Source organism: Physella acuta, unplaced genomic scaffold, assembly GCF_028476545.2.
Source record: "Physella acuta isolate Inbredline_101_S28 unplaced genomic scaffold, ASM2847654v3 ptg002296l, whole genome shotgun sequence".
Lineage (NCBI taxonomy): Eukaryota > Metazoa > Mollusca > Gastropoda > Physidae > Physella > Physella acuta.
Window position 1 is genome coordinate 36539 of NW_026733794.1, and position 17913 is coordinate 54451.

Here is a 17913-nt window from a genome sequence, read left to right on the forward strand (position 1 = left end):
TCCTACTATCTCTTTATTTTCACCGAATAAAACATTGTTTTGGCAGCAAATTTCACGACTTTGGTTGCACGCGATGTGGACCTGACGGCCTATGGGGAAAGTATTCTGTGACCTCGGTACGTGAAGGACCAATGTGGTCAATGATATGCCCAGCCGCCTTTACTTTCCCTAAAGAAAGTCAGGTAATCATCATGGGTAGATTCATGGATGTGCTACGACTCTAGCCAGGGTTCCGAACTCGAGACTTAAGAGTTAGCAGACGAACTTTTTCTCTTCCAGGAGTCTCCATTTCTCAGCAACCTATGGCCGGGCCATTCACCTTACAGAGATAAACCTAACATGTCAGATTTCGCTCACCACTTTGGTGTACAGCTGCACTGATTGAACCATTTGAATCAATAACCTGTCTACACGTTAAGTTTACAATTAGTCTTAGCTGAAACACAAACCTAAATGGATCTAAAGCAGCATCTGTGTACAGTGGCGTAACCAGGGGGGGGGGGGCAAACGAGGTAGGGAAAAAAAAGTTCATCCCGAGCTACTTAACTGAATTACAACACACCAAAATAAAAAGCGCCACCGATCACTCCAAATTTGGGGGAGGGGTGGCAGTGTTTCTTTCAGGCATTTCTTCGGGTGGCCCACTTTGCCTGTCAGTATACTAAAAACTAAGATCTGTTTTTCCCTATCTACAATAATGTGAGATTACTGTTACCTGTAAAAATACACCTAATGTTACTTGAAGCAAGCAGTTGTAAATTTAATTAATTACCCCACCGTCTGCCCTTCCATGATATAAATAATGCAACAACCAACACACAAACAACGAAGAAGAAAAAAAAACTATTCTAGGGTAATATGAACACACTTTAATGAGAAAAATTTAAAATGTTTCAGCATGCACATAAAAAATAAAAAGTAGCAAGCCACTGGCAGAGATTACAGAGGTAGAAGGAAGGAAAATTTTGATTTTTGTTTTGTTTTGTTTAAATAGCAGATACAAAAACACAAGCATCAAATATTAGTAGAAATAAAAAAACAGTTGACATTTAAAGTACAGGAACTGACAAGTATCTGGATCTAATTAAACTCTATCACAACAGCCTCTCATTATGTCAGCCATCTACAGGACAAATGTCCTGCGGTCTGGTAGGACAGCTAGGGTGGAAACTAAATGTGGACTTGACCATCAATCAGACAACAGTTAAGTAGGGTGGGTCAGTCAGACCAGGCCCCACGTTAGATAGAGATACATTGAAATATGGTCTGGGTACACATCCATTTATCTGTGACTGCTTTCTCTCTTTCTCTCTCTCTCAGCAAAACTCTGGTGGGTTATTTATTGACCTGTAAGGAAGGAAAAATTTCCAAATGTCATATGTGGCCTGAACAATCTTCACTAGTCCTCAGATACAAGTTGTGGGAACATGTTCTCAAAAACAAGTTATGGGAACAAGTTCTTAAAAACATGTTGCAGGAACAAGCTGTCAGAAACAAGTAACTGGAACAAGTTCTCAACAACAAGGTACAGGAACAAGTTCTCAGAAACAAGTAACTGGAACATGTTCTCAAAAACAAGTTGCAGGAACAAGTTCTCAGAAACAAGTAACTGGAACATGTTCTCAACAACAAGGTACAGGAACAAGTTCCTAGAAACAAGTTCCAGGAACTAGTCATCCTATGACACATTAGATGCAGATACTCATCCACCCAGTCAGTGATAGAGACTTCAGAACAGGAGAGAAACAAGGTGTTAACACAATCACACACACAATGATGGGCACCTGCAGTAGAGGTCAAAGGTCCCTGTTTAACCCTGGGGTTACCTAGAATTTTAACTAGAGCTGAGAAAAACATTAACACAGCTGTATTTTAGTCAATTTGGATAGATAGGAACTAAGTTACTCTATTAGCTTTTAATGACAACTCCACTAACAGATATATCGACTCCCCTCTCACCCTACCCCCCTTGAGATTGGCAGGGGGGGGGGGGTGTCTTAGACCCGAAGGGAACTATGTCTGCAGGCACCCAAGATGACAGCCACAACCAGAAATTGAACACTAGACAGGGAACTACATCAGTCAGTGTCAGTACAACATAGAGGATTAGAACTTCAACACTAGACAGGGAACTACATCAGTCAGTGTCAGTACAACATAGAGGATTAAAACTAGACAGGGAACTACATCAATCCAGAAAAATTATTAGTTAAAAAACTGAATTGATACAAGGCTCAAATTTGTTTCCCCTCCCCATCCCCTCCCGACCAGCATCTCAAGTCTATCTATCTAAAAAAAAACCTCTATCACAGGGAAGACTAAACAAGCACACGTAAGGCTAATGAACATTCCTACAAGAGAGAAACTACAAGCATCCATTATTGATCTATTAAGAACACACATCAGGCTTAAGCTAGGTAAAGCAACACTTAACAGTGATCCCCTGTCCATTCTTTAAGAACCACATTAGATCAGTTTTAATTAGACCAATGACAAGCTAGGTAAAGCAACACTTAGCAGTAGTCCCCAGTCTTTCTTAACCAGCACACGATTAGATCTATGTTTTAATTAGACAACTGAGTTTGTGAACACATTTGACAAAAGCCCACCCACAGTAGCTAAATATCTTTGCTTGCATGATACAGCTGCTGTGGTCCTATCTATAGCTGGTTTGGTCCTATCTAAAGCTGATTTGGTTCTATCTACAGCTGATTTGGTTCTATCTATAGCTGGTTTGGTTCTATCTATAGCTGGTTTGGTTCTATCTATAGCTGGTTTGGTTCTATCTATAGCTGGTTTGGTTCTATCTATAGCTGGTTTGGTTCTATCTATAGCTGGTTTGGTTCTATCTATAGCTGGTTTGGTTCTATCTATAGCTGGTTTGGTTCTATCTATAGCTGGTTTGGTTCTATCTATAGCTGGTTTGGTCCTATCTACAGCTGATTTGGTCCTATCTACAGCTGATTTGGTTCTATCTACAGCTGATTTGGTTCTATCTATAGCTGGTTTGGTCCTATCTATAGCTGGTTTGGTCCTATCTATAGCTGGTTTGGTTCTATCTATAGCTGGTTTGGTTCTATCTATAGCTGATTTGGTTCTATCTATAGCTGGTTTGGTTCTATCTATAGCTGGTTTGGTTCTATCTATAGCTGGTTAGGTTCTATCTATAGCTGGTTTGGTCCTATCTATAGCTGGTTTGGTTCTATCTATAGCTGGTTTGGTTCTATCTATAGCTGGTTTGGTCCTATCTATAGCTGCTGTTGTCCTATCTATAGCTGGTTTGGTTCTATCTATAGCTGGTTTGGTCCTATCTATAGCTGCTGTGGTCCTATCTATAGCTGGTTTGGTTATATCTATAGCTGATTTGGTCCTATCTATAGCTGGTTTGGTCCTATCTACAGCTGATTTGGTTTTATCTATAGCTGGTTTGGTCCTATCTATAGCTGGTTTGGTTATATCTATAGCTGATTTGGTCCTATCTATAGCTGGTTTGGTCCTATCTACAGCTGATTTGGTTCTATCTATAACTGGTTTGGTTCTATCTATAGCTGGTTTGGTTCTATCTATAGGATTGAAGCAGCTGAACATACACTGACAACACAACTGCAGCTCCTAAACCCACTGAAACATTTACTTAGTGTCAAGCTATAAGCACATAGAATGGATGAGTGACTCGTGACCAGAGTGTCACGTGACCAGAGTGTCATGTGACCAGGGTATCATGTGACCAGGGTGACATGTGACCAGGGTGTCATGTGACCAGAGTGTCATGTGACCAGAGTGTCATGTGACCAGAGTGTCATGTGACCAGAGTGTCGTGTGATCAGAAATAAGTGAAGACACCAAGGAGATGTTAGCTGGTAAAGACAATATCTAAGTGATGCATGCATGAGGTGTGCACTGAAGGTTTACCTGCAGCTTTGCGTGCTGGCTTGCAGGATTTTGTTTTGGTCTGGGTAGGTGGGCACTGAGAGCCTGAGCCAGCCTTGAGCTTCATCTCCTTGGACTTCTTCTTGGTGACAGGGTCACACTCAGTCCAGGTGGCACCTTGCTTCTCATACTTGCAGCCTGACCCTGGGTAGGAGGTACACGGTAACAAACTTTATTTACAGGTGGGCAGTGTGTGGGACAGGTGGGCAATGTGTGGGACAGGTGGGTACAGTGTGGGACAGGTGGGTACAGTGTGGGACAGGTGGGTACAGTGTGGGAAACAGGTGGGTAGTGTGTGGGACAGGTGGGTAGTGTGTGGGACACAGGTGGGTACAGTGTGGGACACAGGTGGGTAGTGTGTGGGACACAGGTGGGTAGTGTGTAGGACACAGGTGGGTAGTGTGTGGGACACAGGTGGGTAGTGTGTGGGACACAGGTGGGTAGTGTGTGGGACACAGGTGGGTACAGTGTGGGACACAGGTGGGTAGTGTGTGGGACACAGGTGGGTAGTGTGTGGGACACAGGTGGGCAGCATGTGGCACACAGGTGGGCAGAGTGTGGGACACAGGTGGGCAATGTGTGGGACACAGGTGGGCAGTGTTAGGGACACAGGTGGGCAGTGTTAGGGACACAGGTGGGCAGTGTTAGGGACACAGGTGGGCAGTGTTAGGGACACAGGTGGGCAGTGTTAGGGACACAGGTGGGCAGTGTTAGGGACACAGGTGGGCAGTGTTAGGGACACAGGTGGGCAGTGTGTGGGACACAGGTGGGCAGTGTGTGGGACACAGGTGGGCAGTGTGTGGGACACAGGTGGGCAGTGTTAGGGACACAGGTGGGCAGTGTGCGGAACACAGGCGGGCAGTGTGTGGGACAGGTGGGCAGTGTGCGGAACACAGGCGGGCAGTGTGTGGGACACAGGTGGGCAGTGTGTGGGACAGGTGGGCAGTGTGTGGGACACAGGTGGGTAGTGTGTGGGACACAGGTGGGCAGTGTGTGGGACAGGTGGGCAGTGTGTGGGACACAGGTGGGCAGTGTGTGGGACACAGGTGGGCAGTAAGGTACAGGGAAGTTAACTTTCCTTTATATTTTTGGTATTGGGAAGAGACAAAAGTAGGCAGTATTGGGGCTGGGCTAGAGAGGATGTGAATAATGTTAACCTAGACTTACTAGGCTTTGATCAATATTACCAATAAAGGTATTGCAAAAGTTAGATGAATAAATAAACAAAATGACACTAACCTTTGGCTTTTTTGGGTTTTGAGTTAGAGCAAGGTTTTTTCTTGACAATAGTGGCTTGACATTCAGCGTCTCCCTTCTTGAGGGTGTACGTGATCTCTTTGGTGTTGGTGCTTGTGTTGCACTCACTCTCCTTGCCCTTCTTGTTGTACTTGCAGGCTGTGACAGGTAGCTAATTAGCTTTCATTTATACATGGGGTCACTAATCAACATGTTATGCTGCACTCATTTATACATGGGGTCAGTAATTAACATGTTATGCTGCACTCATTTATACATGGGGTCACTAATTAACATGTTATACTGCACTCATTCATACATGGGGTCACTAATTAACATGTTATGCTGCACTCATTTATACATGGGGTCACTAATTAACATGTTATACTGCACTCATTTATACATGGGGTCACTAATTAACATGTTATACTGCACTCATTCATACATGGGGTCACTAATTAACATGTTACGCTGCACTCATTTATACATGGGGGTCACTAATTTACAAGTCCACTCCATTAATTTATACATGGTCAGTAATTAACACATTTCTTCTAAACTAATTAATACAAGTTGTCAATAATTAAGCTTCCCCTAAGCAAATTAATTAAGACATCCAGTAATCAATCAGAAAGTTTCCACTAAACTTGAAACACTTCACTCCATAAAAGCTACAAGTCCTCATTAATTAATAAGTCTTTTCCTCATGTTTAAATACCCAAAATTTAGCAAAATTGTAACTTCTATGAAAACTTCAACAATAAGCCAATGATAATCATATGCATTTCTTTATTCAGCTATCATCTCCTGATGTTCAGTATTAAGCTGACAATTACCACTTTACCTGAATCACCACACCTGCAACTATTAGCATATATTCAAGTGCATTTAACCTGAGTAGGTTATGCTTGAGGTTACACAAAAAATTCCAAAAGTTTATACACAACTTTCTACTTAACAGTTAGATTCTGCATAGTGTGACAAATAAGCTAAGTAGTAAGGAAACTAGTAAAGTTCCCTTTTGAACCTGATGGTCCATGGGGTAAGTGAAGTAGAGTTCATCTGTTTCTGTGACCTCGTCATATGAAGAAACAGTGTGGCCAACACTATGCTCAGTCGCCTTTACTTTCCCCAACGTGAGCCAGGAGCCCATCAAATGTGGGTGGACTTTCCTAGATTGGACTTTCAGGTTAGCTGTTGTCTGCACTACCATTCGACCATGTCATCCCATGCCAAATTAAATTAATACCTCCGTTTTTAGCTCCGCCCTTCTTTCCCCCTTCAGTGGAGCTGATGAGGATTAAACACAGCGAGAGGAGGAGTAACCAGGTGCAACAGTTGAGAGACAGCTTCATGGTTTCAGCTTATCTACAGCAGAGAGAAAACAGGTTTAATACAACTTAAACAAGAGACATTGCAACAATGTTTTTCTTAATAGCAGAAAATAAAATGCAAGAATTAGCATCTAATTACAGTGTATTGTACAAATATGTAAACTGTTTTGGTACCATAAAAAAACAAACAATAAAAGTTCTTAATTCCTTCTAAAAAAAAATTGAAAGTAATTTATGTAAAAACAAAAATAGAGAATAAAAAACCCTTTTATCCCAACTCCAAATATTTCTAGTACAATCAAAATTACAAAAAATTATTGCAATTTAGCATAAACCCCAAAAGAAATTTCACTAAAAGTAACTAAGTTCAAAGCTACAAGATGGTAGCCACTTGATCCATCAACAGATGATTGAAGGGTTGTAAAGAGCTATAGCTAGTCTATTTTAACATCAAGCATGACAGCCTATCAATCAAGCGGGACTAGACCCCTACACTAACTTTAAAGAGCAGGGAAATAACTCTATCAAGTTACACTAACTGAGGCTTGGGACCATAACACTAAACTGTACACATTTTTTTTAAAGCCATGGCATCATTTAGAGAAAAATTAGCCGCTTAGAAGAATTTTAAAAATAAAAATAAATTCCAATTGTTCCCTTCAGAATAAAGTATAGACAAACAACGGTTGCCTACTAAACCACACTAATCAATGTAAAATAAAGAACATTTAAGGCAGAGTTAGATCTGTAAAGCATTGCATTATTACCCACTGCGTTGAACTTTGTAAAAAAATAAAATCAGTATAAGTATGACTGTTTACAGGTACGGTTGTATATTTCACAATACACTTACAAATCTGTTATTCATAACTAAAGTGTTAATCTATTTCTCTACACCTATTAAATTATATATATATATATATATATATATATATATATATATATATATATATATATATATATATATATATATATATATATATATATATATATATATATATTCCTCAATGAAAATGTATTGATGTATTTACCCAGCGAATCCGCGTGAGACAGGGACGAATCAAAACAAACGACTGTCTAAATAAAACCTAAATATACCAGGAACCCCATTGCCGACCACGTGATACAAACTGCGTTGTTTCGCCACCCCCAGTTCGCCACAGGCCCGTTAGTGCAGTGGGCATGAACCGTGACCGAGTTTTAAAACTGGATATGTGTGTCACCCCCCTGCCCCTCCCACTCGACTTTCTGCTTATAATTGTAGGCCTAGATCACTCCCCAGCCTGGGGTCAACAATGGTGAGCAACACGTGACCTGCGGATGGCTGGAGAGCGACCTCGTCTAGAGGGCAAGGCAACCCGTACCATGGACGTCAGGACTAGGTCCAACTGACGGCACGGAGAGAAAGAAAAAAATAAGAGCAGCCTGCCACTTGAGAGAGAACACACACTCAAACATGGCGTCATATCACTTGAACCATCCCCAGTGTTGTGACGGTCAGTGGGTACACACAATGCTCAGACTTCGAGTGGGTGCTCGTAATGTTTCGCACTTCATGAATGAATACATCCATCAAATGCGATGCGACACCAAGGCGTAGTGATACAGTGACACGTGACAGAATGTCATTTATAGATCAGAGAACACTCAAGGGGAATTATGACTTTATTTCTGTCATCCACCCCCCCCCCCTTTTAAACCATTGAATTTAGCTGGTTTTATCGGTGATTTGAGAAGGGCATAGAACTGACCACACTATTCTTATGCCCATGCTACATGTGATCTTAGAGGGCATAGAACTGACCACACAATTCTTATGCCCATGCTACATGTGATCTGAGAAGGGCATATAACTGACCACACAATTCCTATGCCCATGCTACATGTGATCTGAGAAGGGCATATAACTGACCACACTATTCCTATGCACCTGACACATGTGATGAGAAAATTACTTAGAACTGACCACACTATCTCTTCTTGAGTCACAGGACCAAGTGACTGTAAGATTCCAGGAGATCAATGTGTACAAGTATAACAACTTTTCTGCATGATGCTGCATCAAATATGATTTCTATCGACCACAGCATGCCGCTAGCCTAGAGCACCTACACTATTGTGGTTAGAAAAACACACACACACACACACATACAAACAAACAATTGCGGTGATCGACCACAGCATGCCGCTAGCCTAGAGCACCTACACTATTGTGGTTAGAAAAACACACACACACACACACACACATACAAACAAACAATTGCGGTGATCGACCACAGCATGCCGCTAGCCTAGAGCACCTACACTATTGTGGTTAGAACAAAAAGCAATTACAGCCGGGCCCGCAGACAAAATATGTTACTCCGTCATTCCCTAGATTCCCGGCACTGAAAAGGTTAAGAATGTTCGAGTCGGGAGCCTTGTCACATATCTGAGGGCTAAAACTCAAGTCGGTAACTGCTTGTGGCAGGGCGAGCGTACACTCAGCTATTAAAGACACCCGTGTTACATGCGCTCTGTTAAAAATACAATGGGGAGGGGGGAGGAGAGGGAAGAGACAGACACATGTACAGATGAAGCCGTTCGTGGAAAGAAGGTCAGGGCCTTGTACACAAACAAGCAGCTATAAAAGTTTATCTGACGAGAACTTGCGCACAAAACAGGCAACTATAAAAACACTCTACAAGATTAAATATCGAGATCTTGTACACAAACAGGCAACACAAAAATAAAGCTTATCTGGCAACTCCGCCAGATGAGAGTTTATCTGGCAGGGAACTGGACGTTGACAGGATACAGCATCGATCAGTGCAGTCATACGTCACGAGATAACCGCGGGCCATAACTCGGCCAGCTCGCCTCAGTCATCTACATAACACAACGACTGTCCGGGGGAAACTTAAACCAGAGTCAAAGGACGAACCATCGGCGGATTAAAGGGGGGGGGGGGCTGACCGGGCAGCAGCCCAGGGCCCCCGATATTTTATAAATGTGTATACAGTACTATACATGGATGTTGGAGAGAAATATTCCGTATGCCTTGAGCTAAAAGTGCTTCATGGTGGGACAATTGTTTCTTGCCTGATATTCTTTTGTGTACCGTCTGGTTTGCAATAAAGTGATATAATGAGCATAAGTAATATTTACATTCAAAGTTTTCTATTTGCTTAGCAAGCGACACGTTGACAAAAAGACCTGATAGAAGTGATGATTTAGTCACAGGAGTTTTAGTTAATTCTAACACGCTGTAAAATCTCATATAATTTAAATTTTCCTTTACTTTTGTGACATCTCACTAGTTAACTAATTATTATTATTTATGCATATAACCTGTCGTTAAGACTAGAAACTATGATAACACTTTTCACTATCTAAAACTCGACGGGAGCTAGGTGCCCGTCGCCCCTCACCGCAATGATGCGAACCCGGAGATAGATGTCTATAATTACATGCTACGTGCCACAAATTCAAGGAAAAATCTACTGGTTTCCTCGTGTGTGTACAATTACACGCATGATTCGGGAACAGATGTTGTATTTTTATTCAAGCGCATTTTAAGAGAACTGAACTAAAATTCTTGTTCATATTACATTGTAATTTAAATATAGAAAACTTCTTAGTTTATAAATAGTCCCTAAGGCCATGTCTTGCAAGTTAAGTAAATGTACATACAATCCCCCGATTTGATATTTGCCTGATGAGTGCATGCTTTTTTATTTCCTGGTATGGAATGAGCGACGACTTTAATGATTCGAGTCTAGAGACGGAACACGGCATTTCCGTGTCACCTGAGACAGATTCGACCAAATATCTACTGGATTTCTCGTATGTCATAGTTAGCTTTGCTATACATAAGGTGATCTGATAAGCTTAAGTAGTATTTACAGCTCAACATCACTCCTAATAACTGGTTAGCTGCTATAGTCAAGGGACCCCGCCGAAGATGAACACGCCTCTGGGACCAACTGATGACCATGTTATTACAAGGCCGGTCATCTTTGGAACAAAAGCCGCACGTTAGGTCATGTGGTTAGCGTGAACCTGACAGTAGACTACATGCAACAAGTGGCCAACTTTTTAAAAAACAGAAATCACCAGGAAAACCGCACTGAAATTTGTTTCATCAGCGAAACAAAATTAACTGCTGAGAGCAAGGTACTTTCAAAACACAGATAAACATTGCAGAAAACCTGACAACAATGGCGGCATTTAATCACCCAACGAGCACCTGGCAGCTGACCACTGCCTTAGGTCAACAGATGGCCAGCCGTATTTATGACACCGACAACAACCAACATTGAACAACGCCAGCCAAACACAAACCCCGACAGCCACAAACACCACTGGTAGCAGCGCGACACAGAGATCCCCCCCCCCCCATCGATCGGTGGACCAGACAACGTGAGAAGCCCTGCAACCACCGCCCACAGAACGGAATAACGTCGTCTCTGTAACGAGAGTCTACCCCAGCAACACGACACCCACTGTCTAACACTACCGGGCTTGGGTAGTCTTCAGCACGGAGCTCTTTTATCCAGTACACAAACAGCGGCTCTTCATCAGGTATTTTGCCTGACTAATGTACCGTCACGGCAATCAGTACATAACACTTGGTGTATGTGTCTGTCGCTAGCTTAATGTACCGTCACGGCAAATCAGTACATAACACTTGGTGTATGTGGCTGTCGCTAGCCTAATGTACCGTCACGGCAAATCAGTACATAACACTTGGTGTATGTGGCTGTCGCTAGCCTAATGTACCGTCACGGCAAACCAGTACATAACACTTGGTGTATGTGGCTGTCGCTAGCCTAATGTACCGTCACGGCAAATCAGTACATAACACTTGGTGTATGTGACTGTCGCTAGCCTAATGTACCGTCACGGCAAATCAGTACATAACACTTGGTGTATGTGGCTGTCGCTAGCCTAATGTACCGTCACGGCAAACCAGTACATAACACTTGGTGTATGTGACTGTCGCTAGCCTAATGTACCGTCACGGCAAACCAGTACATAACACTTGGTGTATGTGACTGTCGCTAGCCTAATGTACCGTCACGGCAAACCAGTACATAACACTTGGTGTATGTGACTGTCGCTAGCCTAATGTACCGTCACGGCAATCAGTACATAACAATTGGTGTATGTGATTGTCATATCGCAAGCATAATAAGCCAAACAAATCATGGCGGCACTCGGGGGTAGCATTTGCGAAAATTGCTACGTGAAACTGCGCAGTAGACAAAAACCCGAAACACGTCGCAGCCATAAGAAGCTAAAACATGCCAACTACACTATAGCTAAAACAGGTCGCAATAATAAAAAGCAAAAAAATAAATAAATAACTACACTACAGCCAAAACACGCCGCAGCCATCAGAAGCTAAAACATGCCAACCACACTATAGTTAAAACACATCGCAGCGATAAGCCCAAACATGCCAACTATACCATAGCTAGGCATGTCACATACACAAGCCGAATCATGTGCTAAGCATGTAAAAGCAGTTGTATAAATAAAAAATGTCTTCCATATTTGTCGAGCCCATGTTTACACTTCATCAAGTCAACTGAGACACAAAAGTTGAAAAAGGCCAATGTTTTACACATGCCACATTTTTTAAACCAACAGCTACAATAATTTAACTTGTCCAGTATGTAAGTGAAAGCTAAGTTTTTATCGCTACAATACATCAACAGTGTAAACATATCACACGACGTAGACGTTCACACACCACCAACTGGCACAATTCTTACATTATCCCCCTTGTCCCAAGTACTAGCTCCTACATAAAACAACAGAAGCCAGAAAAGAAACACACACACAACGGTAGAAGGGGAGCCTTGAGATATGGCACAGTAGTTTAATTGACCCTCCCGTTCTATAGTTATTTTAGTTTATACTCAAACATGCCCGTTACGACGCCCCCCCCCCCCCCCCCAGCAATGTGTAGCGACTAATTTCCCTCCACCGAGAAGGTAGCATCACGCTCCATTATTAATGTAATGCCAGAGCTAAACTCCCGAGCAAAGATTGATTCAAGACATCCCAGCTGGGAAGGAATCAATAGCACGCAATTAGCACACGACCATCTATCTACACGTTCAGGGGAGATGGATTCATTCAACAACTCTAGTGGCGTGGGGTGGATTTGTTCAACAACTCCACTGGCGTAGGATGGATTCATCCCACAGCTCCACTGGTGTGGGGTGGATGCATTCCACAACTCTACTGGTGTGGGGTGGGTTCACTCCACCACAGAACTTACCAACAGTCAACAGGGTGGATTCGCTATTACATTTCACATAGTGTACCTTGTACTGATTTAGGAACTAGGTTGTTGATTTGGATTTCAAATTGGAGTGCTTAGAAAATTTAAAAATTGAACTGAATGTGGTAATGAGGTTTGATCTGCAATCCTCTACACCAACTATCTCTTTGACTGCAGCTCTTTATCTGATACAACTCAAAGAACTTGCAAATGATTCAAGCAAATCAACATGTTTAAATCTCCTCTAGTTAACACTAAATGGTACTTAACAGTTACACCTGACCCTTAGATCAAAGATAAAACTAATCCAGTGGTAACGAGGTATGAACAATCTTCTAACTCAATCAACCTAGGGACTGATTAGCCTACTAACCCTGAAAATTAACCAATCCAATAATAAATCCAGTTCACACATACATTTCTGAAAGATCATGTATGATTAAGATTATCCATATATTAAAAAAAAAAAAAAACATATTTACATTTAGATATATCTCTTTTATAATAACTAGCCTTTGATGGTTTAAATGCTTTAATCCGAAACAAATCCACGAGGTGAGATTAAAAAGAGAGGACTGAAACCTAACACCCCCTAGAGAAGATTTAACAAGCAGATAAACAGAGCCAAGCAGTGCTGGCTACAAAACTTAAGACCAACCCTGACCTTTACCACAAGCCTGGGTGAACTCTGACACATTCTCAGGTCATGGATCTCCAGTCAGCTGGAATAAAACCACATGACAGCAATGTATGGGCACCACTGGCTCAGTGGCAGATGGGGGGCACCGTGCTAGTTTACAAAACATTCCACACCTTTAACATCACCCTCATGTTAGACCAGTGGTTCTTAACTTTTTAGAAGGTACAGAGCCCCAGCAGTTTCATATGCGCATTCACCAAACCCGTCTTAATGGTTCTATCTTACACACTGATGGAATCAGATTACGAATCATGAGTCGGGTGTGTGTCTTAAACTCCACCGAAACCCTCAGATGGACTAACTGAACCCTTGGAGTTTGATCGAACCCAAGTTAAGAACCATTGTGATAGACACATCACGGGTGTGTGTGCACTTTTGAGATGGCACCAATATATCAAACAGCTACTTTTGATACTACCTGAATTGAGTGATAAATTAGCCCCACATTGGGATAGGGGTTTGAGGAATTGTATCTAGTTACTAACACAGAATAAAGAATATCTGTGTTCTAGACAGATGCTACAACATAAACTGTGATATTTTAAAACCTAATCCTACCTCATATAACAAATTTAATAGATGACCCATCACACTTCAAAGTTTTAATATTATATAACACTTTCAGAAATGTTTGGTGGTGCAAAAATTTTTTTCTCATTAAAATGTTTCTGAATGACATAATTTTACACAAGAACACCTGTTACATCATATCTTCAATAGAAAAATTGCAAATCAAAATAAAAGAAAGAGTATGTATACAGCAGAAAGCTTAGAATAAACAAGAAAATCAAAAGCAGTCTTGTACATCATAGTTCTATTCCACCCCTAACCTTTATTACACAATATAACAAATGTCACTACAGCCATTTGTGTTATATATATGTACACTGTTTCTAAACCACTTAAACAGAATTTCTACAAATTCATCCCCAACATTCAACAAGCTAAGTTTAGATACCCATGACCCTTAGTTTATTTCTTTTACTTATGTTGTTATACAACAAATTATGTGCTAATTATTTCCTAGCTTTTTTATGTATCAAACAAAATGTTAGAATTAATAATTCCTCCTCGTGTGTTGTTATGCAGCTTGACAGCAAACAAAGCATTACAAAGAATAACCCCTTCTGGTGTATTGTTATGCAGCTTGATAGCAAACAAAGCATTACAAAGAATACCTCCTCCTGGTGTATGCCTTCTAATCAATAAATCACATAATAGTATGTGACGGTTGAACAATAGGGCATAGATAATCATGTGACTGATGCGACAATGGATCAGGTGTTTTGTTTGTTCTTACACCATTTGATAAAATAAACCACAATATTTTTTACATGTGCTGTTATTAGTAGTCAATGAAGGCTGATTGAAGTTATGCAAGTTGAATAATTTATCATAATCAAATGTTATCATGGGGGTGTGGTGAGTTAGCAATATTTGATCATGCAGCAAATTGCATACATTTAGGAAAGGCAGACATGTTAAGTAAGAAATACACAATATTTAAACCTATCCCATCTTTAAGGGAACCTCAATAAGGAACAATGGTGAGGCCTTATTGAACTGAGCTGCAATGTTGAAGGAGCTAATGTAACAGTTTTCTTCAAATATAATCAGGAAAACTAAGACATTTCATTGAAACATCTCAAGCTATAGAAAACAGTATCAGTTACAGCATCAGTGGGCTTGGTATAAGTCCTCAAAATTGTGTTGGAAGTGCAATAGGGCGCCTATGATTGCATTAAAAAGCAAAATGATATGCAATGGATACAATTAGTATAATCTTGCACTAAATCAAAGCAGACACATATTCTGGTGTGCGATAAGGTGCAATTGCACTCCTCCCATGAGCACTATATACGGTGCCTATGTGTGATAGTCTATGGGTACAATTGGGTTCTTTAATCATTCACTAAATTGAATCAGAAGCAATCTTAGGCACTCAGGGTGCGTTTTGTCATCCTCCCCCCATATGAGCACTTTAATGTCTATGTTCATTTTAAGAGAGCTATACAGTATGGATGAGGTGGGTTACTATAAAATTGACTAAATAAAATCAGTCGCGTCTGCGCCACATAACCTCCAGATTCTTGTGCTCCCTCCCGCATCAGAACTATTGCGTCTACATTCATTTTAAAGTGAATCATACAATAGGGACATGTATGTGGCACATGACATTTGACAAAATCAAACCAGGACGGAACCCTACCCACTGCCAACGCATTAGTGTAGCCGGTGGTTCCAAAGGGCCTCCTGCGATGCCTCTGACACCTGAGGATTCATCTCACTCTTAAGGATGGGGATAGTGTAGACAATTTATTTTACTTTAACATTTGACTTCTACCAAACCCTCATCTTACCAGATGCACACATCTCCATCATCTTCTATGGACTAACTAACCAAGCATAATTCATTGTTCAAGCATACTACATAATTAGTAGTGGGCCAAACAACTGTATCACTGAAATTTCAATCAAAGTATTGTAGGCTATAATTTAACCTATTCTACTGCAAGTGTATCAAATAACAAGTTAGCAAAAAGACCGAATTTAAGACACTTTGGTAAAGGCTATAGTCCAGCTGCAAAAAGCTCTTATTACATATTGTGAAATTTATGTGGGCTAGGGTTATTTAATTTATAAAAAAATACATCTTCCATGGGCCTAAAGAAAAAAATTTAACTTTGGTAGTCCCCTAAGCTTATTATTGTATGTAATGTATGTTATGCACTATACGATTATTTTGTATCAATATTTTCTGTTCATTAAAAAGTATTTAGGCCTAAAAATAACAATATAGATATAAAAGGGTTTGCCATTTGTCAGTTGTGTATTTGAAAAACTTGCACATTTTTTTTTGGTTTGCTTAAAAATAGTACAACAATGATGCCCAAAATAAATGACAAATTCTTCAAACTGGCACATTAAAATTTTCCTAATGGGGGGCCTAACAAGTTTATTAACTTGCTTTGCTTTATTTTTTTTTATTAAAGTGCCAAGACTATTTTACTATTTTATACTCTACCTTACTACTAGATTAGATCTAGAATTCTAGAAGTTGTAGATTCTAAAAGAATCTAATATTTAATTCTATTCTCTAGTGATCTAGTGTTAGAATCTGAGGAGTGTCTGTTGAGTCCAGATTTTAAGTTTAGAACTTGACTTCAGCTAGCTAGACTATCATCAATTCAATACTGACTCTAGATTCTAGATCTCTACATTAAGCAGTTAATATGTTGAGAATGTATGTTATCAAGAGTTAATTGAGTTAATTCTAAGTGTGAATTAGAGTTCAATAACATGAACTTACCTCACGCTAACAACAAAGAAATTGGCTTATCTTTCTTTGGATGATTTTTCGCTACTCTGAAATGTTACCAATCCAAAATTTGTATGGAATGTTTTTTGGATGGCCAGGTACTTTTATTAAACTATCTCGAGAATAATTTAAGCCGAGATAATTGTTGCCAATTAACAAACACACATATTTTTCTGTTTGTAGATTTGCTGAATAATATTTATAAAACCACATTAATTGTATTGAGTTTCGATGGCTAATTTTAAAACAAAATGTCCATAAGTTTTGTTTTGTCAATGATAAGTACAGCCGGCAATAAGCTTACAAGGGAGCTAATTGTGTATAATGTAAATCGTATGAAATTTTAACGCAGTTACTTTTCCTTGACTTCAGCTCTGAAGAACTATTGAATAATAAATACTATACGATTAAATGTAGCATTTTTGTCAAAATAAAATTACGCAATCGTTGTTATTCATCTAGATCTAGTTTGACCTTACCCGTTTTAAAATATGATGCTGCAATCTTTATTTTGTTTTCTCTTCCAAACTTTTAAAATTAAAAAATAGATTTTATTTTGTGAACTGTTCTCATAATCTAGAATTTACTCTGTGACCCTTTTTGTGACTCAAATACTTTTAGTGAGTACTATAGTATTTAGTTTAAAGAAACACATTTAAACATATTGGATTTTTTCAAACATTTTTTTTTTTGCAATATCTAGAAATATAGCCTGCTTACTTCGATATATTTTAAAAAAGTGTAATACTTTCTTTAATCCTTTTTGTTTTTTGGTGTGCATAATTGTTATTTGAAACTATATGGCTTCGTCCATATAAAAATAAAAGGTAAAGGGTGGGGGTTAGGCTCAGGATTGTAACGATATGCTTTCAGGAAGATATTGTGGATTTAGAGCATGCATCTTGTATTTCGTTTTTAATCAAAAATGTTATTTTAAGGAGAAGGAGTGGGTTTGGCAATTGGACGAACCTTGATGTCATTTTCCTGGTCCTGTTATTCATGATGACTTTTGGCTATTTGGCGGGGGGGGGGGGGGGGGGGGGAGTTAAGGAGGGTGTACAAAGAGAGGCTATAATTTTCAAAAAGTGATTACATGACAATATGCCTGTATGAAAATTTA

General features: G+C 40.0%; 1 protein-coding gene across 4 annotated transcripts; it reads right to left on the reverse strand.

Moving 5' to 3' along the window:
• Positions 1-852: 852 nt before the first annotated feature.
• Positions 853-16915, reverse strand: LOC131932861 (pleiotrophin). 4 transcript variants are annotated; one of them, XM_059289767.1, is made up of 5 exons: positions 16785-16915; positions 6416-6534; positions 5170-5325; positions 3913-4074; positions 853-1347 (listed from the first exon to the last, which is right to left on the reverse strand). In XM_059289767.1, exons 2-5 carry the CDS (start codon positions 6519-6521, stop codon positions 1340-1342), a joined length of 432 nt encoding a protein of 143 aa, XP_059145750.1. In that variant the 5' UTR covers positions 6522-6534; positions 16785-16915; the 3' UTR covers positions 853-1339. The 4 variants fall into 4 exon arrangements, with proteins under 4 accessions (XP_059145750.1, XP_059145752.1, XP_059145748.1 ...); XM_059289769.1 differs by having other exon boundaries at positions 6416-6529; positions 16785-16882; XM_059289765.1 differs by lacking the exon at positions 16785-16915 and adding an exon at positions 7532-7665.
• Between the last annotated feature and the right edge of the window lie 998 nt (positions 16916-17913).